General features: G+C 55.6%; 1 protein-coding gene across 2 annotated transcripts in view; it reads left to right on the top strand.

Annotated features, from left to right (window-relative positions):
- Window positions 1-412: 412 nt before the first annotated feature.
- Window positions 413-7,285, top strand: part of RLBP1 (retinaldehyde binding protein 1) — an 11,883-nt gene continuing 5,010 nt past the window's right edge. For both annotated transcript variants that reach the window (XM_077774344.1, XM_077774345.1), the window contains exons 1-5: window positions 413-554; window positions 3,265-3,379; window positions 3,639-3,767; window positions 4,811-5,015; window positions 6,618-6,796. In XM_077774344.1, coding sequence (XP_077630470.1) covers window positions 3,368-3,379; window positions 3,639-3,767; window positions 4,811-5,015; window positions 6,618-6,796 — 525 coding nt within the window. In that variant the 5' untranslated portion in view covers window positions 413-554; window positions 3,265-3,367. The remainder of the gene's footprint in view (window positions 555-3,264; window positions 3,380-3,638; window positions 3,768-4,810; window positions 5,016-6,617; window positions 6,797-7,285) is intronic.

The following is a 7,285-nucleotide window of genomic DNA, read 5'->3' as shown; positions in this document are numbered from 1 at the left end:
TCGGCTCAGGTCATGAACTCCCGGTTCATGGGATCGAGCCCCACATGGGGCGGGGTCTGCTTGGGATTTATCTCCTTCTCTCTCTGCCCGTCCCCACCTCAAAGTAAATAAATAAACATTTAAAAAAAATGTCTCTCCATCTCCTGCATGACTTCCCCTGGGGTGTGTTTTCTCAGAAGCCCCTGCAAGGAGGGGGGGGGGGTCAAGGTGGAGGGAACAGGGCCGGCCCAGGTCCTACCCCCCACTGACCTGCTTCCACATGGCTGAGCAGGAACTCGGGAACAGAAGCACACAAAGGAGGGCTTTGAGGTGGCTGCAGCCTGGCCCAGGCTGATCCCCTCTTCCCCCTGGTGCCTCACTTGCCCCAATCCGGGCCTCCCTGTAAACCCGATTTAACAGGAAACTGTGGGCTTTGAGAAGTTCCTTGTGACACACTAATCCCCCGGCTGACCAGACCACACCCCCAGCGGAGGCAACCTCCAGGCTTCCCGAGGAGGAGGAGGAGGAGGACACAGGCACCAGGTAGCCCTAAGGAGGAGCTGGTGACCTGACAGGTAAGTCAGTAGCAGGGGTCTGGCTGGACCAGGGAGCCCAGGACTGGGGTGAGGAGTCGGGGGGGTGGGGAGATCACATTCCGGGCTGCCTGTAAGACTGAAACCCACTGGCCATTCTCCAAGCTGTGCCAGATCAACCTGATGGCAGATTTAGCAAATAAAAACACAAGACGCCCTGTTGAATGTGAATTTCAGAGGAACCACAAATATCTTGCAAATCCCCAATATTGCATGGGATGTACTTATATTTCAAAAGTGTGTATTGTTCCTCTGAAATTGACATGTAATTGGGCATTCTGCATTTTATCCAGCATCCCTAGGCGGCAGGGAACAGGGGGTGACAGTTCATAAATCAGGTTTTAAAACCTCAAAATTAATTAGATTGGGCATATTTAAAAAAGAATCGCAGTATAGACTTTAACTCTGTATTTCTAGGATCTAAGATCTTGTCCTAATGATCTGCTTAACTGGCTGAGGGTGTCCAGTCATTATCTCTCCTGTCTAAGCTCCTCAGGGCAATTTGATAAGCCTCTCCATTCCTGTTCCAGAAATACCCGAGTGAGGCCACAAAGGATTGCAGTCTGTCTATCTCTGTGCCCACACATTTGGAAGTCTACTTGCCAGAGAGGAGACTTAGATTTGGTTCCTGCTGGTGGATTCCCTCCCCTGGCTGGGGCTGGGGAGCAGCAGAGGCAGGGAATGGGCGATCCTCAGATATTCCCTGGGGTCCTCCAAGCCTCTGGGCACACTAGGGCAATGATCAGTGTGATGCTAAGAAAGGGAAGGGAAATTACGTTTTAGAGCAAAACACGGTGCTAGACACCTTACGGAAATAATAGGATCTTCATTACAATTCTATTTGGTAGGTACAGTTATTATCCCCAATTTGCAGATGAGGAAACTGAGGCTCGGAAGGGTTAACTAACTTGCCGAAGGTCATACAGGTGGTAAATGACAACTCTTGATTCAAATCCAGGTTTCTCTGACCCTAAAGGTCATCCATTCTCCTAGGGAGTTTGTCTGGAGATGTCTTAGCTCTAGTCTTAGCTCTAGATGTTAAAGCAAGCAGTGGTTTGAGCCCTACCTCTGCCACTTCCCAACAGCGAATAGGTGACAGAATTGACCAGTGGGAACCTGATCAGACAGGAGCAGGGTGGTGACGGCTCCTCAAAGGCCCTGGGGGATATTTAGGCAGGAGAGGAAACAAATCTGGGAACAGGAGAGCTATCTCCAGAAATACTCAGTGGGTTGAAGAGGTTGTCATGTGGGCAATGGATGAGATTTGTTCTGGTGGCCAAGCATCGCTTCTGTGTACATTATTTATTATTTTAAAATGTTTATTTATTTTTGAGAGACAGAGAGAGACAGAGCAAGAGCGAGAGAGGGAGACACAGAATCTGAAGTAGGCTCCTAGCTGTCAGCACAGAGCCGGAAGCAGGGCTCAAACTCTCGAACTGTGAGATCATGACCTGAGCTGAAGTCGGACGCTTAACCGACTGAGCCACCCAGGCGCCCCCTGTGTACGTCATTTAATGTGACCTTCGTAACCCTTCCATCTCCCTTTTACAGGGGACAACCAAGACTCAGGTTAAATGACATAGTTTGCAAATGGAAGAGACAGAATTTGAACCCAAGTCCAACTTTTTCCACAGGAGCCTGCCTCTCTGTGCTGACAGGAAGTCACAGCTCAGGCTTGACGCCTGACCCCTGGCTATTTCTGGCTGTGTGATGGTGGACAAGTCACTTACTCTCCCTGGAGTCTGTTCCCTCCCGTGTAAGGTGGGGAGAATACCAGCTCTGGCTCTGAGATAATGGACTTGAAATTAACGCATCACAAAGCACAGAACACTTGCACCCAGTATTTTGCTGAGCATGGATGCACCGAAGAAGGGGCCGTCCACCAGGCAGGGAAGTTTCTGAGATTCCCCCTTGGGCAGGAGGAAGAGGGCCACACACAGGAGGAGGGATGGTTTAATCCTGCAGTGGTAGTGCAACTTCAGAATGGAAGCCAAGGCTAGTGTTTCCCTGGCTGGACCAACTCATCTTAAGAACTAGGGTTTGAGGTATTTTGGGGTGTATTTTTTCTCCAAGAAGAGCTTCCCAAAGTGTAACCCAGGGGTCATTTTCTTCAGAGCCCTCTGGGATGCTGCTTTGAAATGCAGATTCCTGGGACACTTGGGTGGCTCAGTCGGTTGAGCGGTTGAGCGTCTGACTTCAGCTCAGGTCATGATCTCATGGTCTGTGGGTTCGAGCCCCGCGTGGGGCTCTGTGGTGGCAGCTCAGAGCCTGGAGCCTGCTTAGAATTCTGTGTCTCCCGGGGCGCCTGGGTGGCTTAGTCGGTTGAGCGTCCGACTTTCGCTTAGGTCATGATCTCGCGGTTCGTGGGTTCGAGCCCCGCGTGGGGCTCTGTGGTGGCAGCTCAGAGCCTGGAGCCTGTTTCACAGTCTGTGTCTCCCTCTCTCTGCCCCTCCCCCACTCACGCTCTGTCTCTCTCGAAAAAGAAATGCTAAAAAATTAAAATAAAATAAAATACAGATTCCTGGGCCTGCCCCCGTTCAGACCTCCTGAGTCAGAATCTTGGGTGCAGGGCTCAGGCACCTGCATTTCTAACAGACTTCTCAGGCGATTCTTATGCCCTCAAAAGTTGGAGAGCCATTGTTCTGAAACAGTAAGAGAACTGTCTCTCCGTCTCTCTGTCTCTCCGGAACAGGGCAGACTTGACTCTTGCTGCCTTAGGGAGGAGGCTGCCTGGAGAAGCCAGGACAGAAGTGGGCCCTTCTTTTTCTGAGAACTTTGAGTCTTCCAGAAGCAGCATGTCAGAAGGGGTGAGTACCCCGAGCCTTGGGTCTCCCCGCCATCTCCCTTCCTTCCTCCCCCGTCCCTCCCTGTTCCTCTGTTTGGTCTGCTGGGGGGTAATGGCCATTCACCCGCACAACTTCTCTGTGACCCCACCCAAAGGGAGGAGCTTTTACAGCGACTTTGGACGGAGGTACTAGTTTAGGGTCTGAGCAGGCCCACTTACCTGGCTTGCTCAGGCTGATGGGGGGGCCTCTCCCTGAGTGTTTCCGGCCTCTCTCTGCCCAGGTGGGCACATTCCGTGTGGTCCCTGAAGAGGAGCAGGAGCTCCGTGCTCAGCTGGAGCGGCTTACCACCAAGGACCATGGGCCTGTGTTTGGCCCGTGCAGCCAGCTGCCCCGCCACACCTTACAGAAGGTGAGGTGGCCCCGGGTGCGGGGAGGGGAGGGCTGACAAGGAGACAATGTTGATGGCATCCTCACTCCTGCAGGAAGGGTCCAGCCCTAGCTCTCCAGGTTACCCTGCACCTGATGGACTGGTCTGTTCCAGGGGCCGTCATCCTGGAGGGTAGGGTCACGGCAGCACCTGGGCTCACCGGACACCTGGGCCAGGGATCACCCTAGGCTCAGATATGGGGAGCACTGGTTTGCAAGTGATCCTGGGAAACAGAAATCCAACTGCTGCCCTCCCCGGATTGGCAAGAGGCCTGAGTTCTAGAATCAGACCTATTGTCAACTTGCTGTGTGACCTTGAGCGAGTTGCTTTCCCTCTCTGCGTCTTACCTTATGAGAGAAGGTTGTCAAACCAGCTCAGAGTGGAGCAGACTGTGCTCTGCGGAGAGTGACCGAGCTGTCTTGGAGCTGAGCTGAGCCTGGGCTCCTCAAGGGTAAGGTGCTCTGAGCTCCCCCAGACCTGAGTCCCCCTTCTTTGCGTTACCCTCACTCATGCTGCCAAAGGGAGAGCTCCCTGAGGAGCGCTGAGGAGCTTTCCAGGCCCAGCCAGGGGAAGGAAAGTGAGGGGGGGAGGGGGGAGGGAAGGGGGTGCAGGCTGCCATCTGCCCCTGTCTTGGTTTTTGAAAAGATCAGAATGAAGCCTGGGAGCTGCCAGCCAGAGTAGGAGTCTCAGCTCCACACCTTCCTGTCTGGGTGACCTTGACCTCTAGGGACCTCGGCCCTGGGGCTGAGAATACCCATTTTATGGTGCTGTGTGCTGTGTGAGGGTTCCAAGAAGTGCGGGCTGCTGTCCTCAGAAACGTTTACACCTTTGGCGATCTCCTGCCCACAACCCTAGGAGGAGGAGTTTGATCCGCTTTTCTGCCACTGTAATTGGCAGTGAGAGGTGCCGCCGGGGCAGCTGCTGCTCTTGGGGGGCAGGGGAGCCCCAGCGGCAGCTTCCCCACGTGCGTGCTCACCGATGATACGCGACTTGCCGCCTCCCCTCCCCCCTCCCCCTCGTTCCAGGCCAAGGACGAGCTGAATGAGAGGGAGGAGACCCGGGAGGAGGTGGTTCGCGAGCTGCGGGAGCTGGTGCAGGCGGAGGCGGCGTCGGGGCAGGAGCTGGCCCGGGCGGTGGCCGAGAGGGTGCGGGGAAGGGACAGCGCCTTCTTCATGCGCTTCATCCGCGCGCGGAAGTTCAACGTGGGGCGCGCCTACGAGCTGCTCCGAGGTGAGGCCCGCGCAGGGGGGAGGCCGGTGCTGACTCTCACCCGGGCACCGGGGGCGCTGTCCCCTCCACTCCCCCTCCCCTTCCCCCGCCCTGTGAGAGTCCCTCTCCCTGAGCCTCCTTATCCTTACCTGTGAAATGGGCGAGCGAACTGAGCCGCCCCCGGGATCGCTTTCAGCTCTGACCGCAGAGAACGAGTGTGGCGGGACCGCGGTCCCGGGAAGCCGGGAAGTCTCCCAGTTCTGGGCCTCACGCCTTAGAACTGAGTCACCCTGACTGTGTGCCCAGGCAGGCGCGCGTCCCCCTCACCCCTACCCCAGCCTGGACTTGGGCTCCGGAGCGCAGCAGGAAAGGTGGCTGGGTGCCTGACTGCAGGCCTCAGGCAGAGGGGAACTGGAGATAGTTCCAGGCCTGGCACGGGGCCCTGAGGACAGGGCGGCCCAGGCCCTGCTGGCTGGCTGAAGACCAGTGTCCTAAGGAAGTCCAGACCCCGGTGCTGGTNGAGAGAGAGAGACAGCATGAGCAGGGGAGGGTCAGAGAGAGAGGGAGACACAGACTCTGAAACAGGCTCCAGGCTCCGAGCTGGCAGTCAGCACAGAGCCTGACGCGGGCCCGAACCCACGAACCGCGAGATCATGACCTAAGCGAAAGTCGGAGGCTTAACCGACTAAGCCACCCAGGCGCTCCAAATTAAAACATTTTTACTGTTTTATTTCTGAGAGAGGGACAGAATGTGAAGTGGGGGAGGGAGGGCAGAGAGAGAGAGAGAGGGAGACACAGAATCCGAAGCCGGCTCCAGGCTCTGAGCTGTCAGCACCGAGCCCGACGGGGGCCAGAACTCACATACCGTGAGATCATGACCTGGGCCGAAGTCGGATGCTTGACCGACTGAGCCCCTCAGGAGCTCCTGCCAACCACTCTTTTAGGCCAAAGGATGCGGCAGAGAACAAAGCAGACAAGACCTGACTGCTTTCATGGACTCCATGCTCTATCGGTGGAAATCACAAACCAGAGAAATCAAATCAAATTACGTAGACTGTTAGGCAGTAAGAAGGGATAATGAGAAAAAATAAAGGAGGTGAATATAAAGAACCGAGGGGTTGAGGTTGCAGGGAAAGTGGCCAGGAAGGCTCCAGGGCAAAGGGGACTTTTGCAGAACAATCCAAGGGAAAGGAGAGAACCTGGGGGAGGGGCCATAGTGCAGAGGGAAGAGTGAGATGGAGATGGGGTACCGGATNGAAGTCCTTCTGGAATCAGGAAGGGCCTTTGTGTTCTGCTTGGGGTTGGGGTTTTCTCTTGGGGTCTTTTCCCCACCCCATCTCAGCTACCCCTGTGCCCACCTGGAAAAACTGTCCCTTTGTCCCAAATGGTGTTCATACCCAGAATCTTGCTTGGTTACTGCGATTTGGTGAGAGAGGCCAATGTTACCCTCCCATTTTTTGAAGTGGAGACAAGGGGCTCAGAGAGGTTGAGGGTCCTGCCGGGTCACACACAGGACGCATGTGGAGGAGCTGGGCAGGGGTCCAGGTCCCCGGGATCTTGCTGTGTGCCAGGCTCAGGTGGCCTCCTCCCCCCTGAGGGGCTCCTCTGCTCTCCCTCCACTAGGCTACGTGAACTTCCGGCTGCAGTACCCCGAGCTCTTCGACAGCCTGTCCCTGGAGGCGGTGCGCTGCACCATCGAGGCTGGCTACCCCGGTGTCCTCTCCAGTCGGGACAAGTATGGCCGAGTGGTCATGCTCTTCAACATCGAGAACTGGGACAGTGAAGAAATCACCTTCGATGAGGTCAGTGCGGGCTCCCCTGGCTCCCTCCCATCCCTCCCCCTCCCCCCCCTCGGGCTGGGGGCCCTTCCTTCCCTCTTCTGGCTCCCCAGGGGGGTGGGTCTGTGGTGGGGGGGGGAGAAGGTGGGCCTTTCCGGGCAGGGGAGAATTCCTGGGGTGTGCCACTGACAGTTGGAAAACCCAGCAGCCTCGCAGTCAGGGCCCACTGGCCCGTACCCCGCTGCCCCCTGGCATTCCTGCCATGTGGGGGTGACAGCTGGGGGTCAGCCCTGCCAAACGCTGAAGGCTGAGGGTGATACAGAGAACAGGGATTAAAGGCTGGGAGAGATTCTGGAAAGCGCAGGTTTCAACCTATGAAGCAGCCTGAGCTCTCTGCATGTATTTATTTATTTCACCGTATGACTTGGAGAATATTCTTTATTTCTTTTTTTAAATCATCTTATTTTATTTTTTTTCATCATGTTAAGTGCACTCTTTAATTCCCATCCCCTA

The sequence above is a fragment of the Crocuta crocuta genome, unplaced genomic scaffold (assembly GCF_008692635.1).
Source record: "Crocuta crocuta isolate KB4526 unplaced genomic scaffold, BGI_CrCroc_1.0 scaffold7, whole genome shotgun sequence".
Taxonomy (NCBI): Eukaryota; Metazoa; Chordata; class Mammalia; order Carnivora; family Hyaenidae; genus Crocuta; species Crocuta crocuta.
The sequence above is the reverse complement of the archived record's forward strand: the minus strand, read 5'-3'. Positions and strand labels throughout refer to the sequence as shown.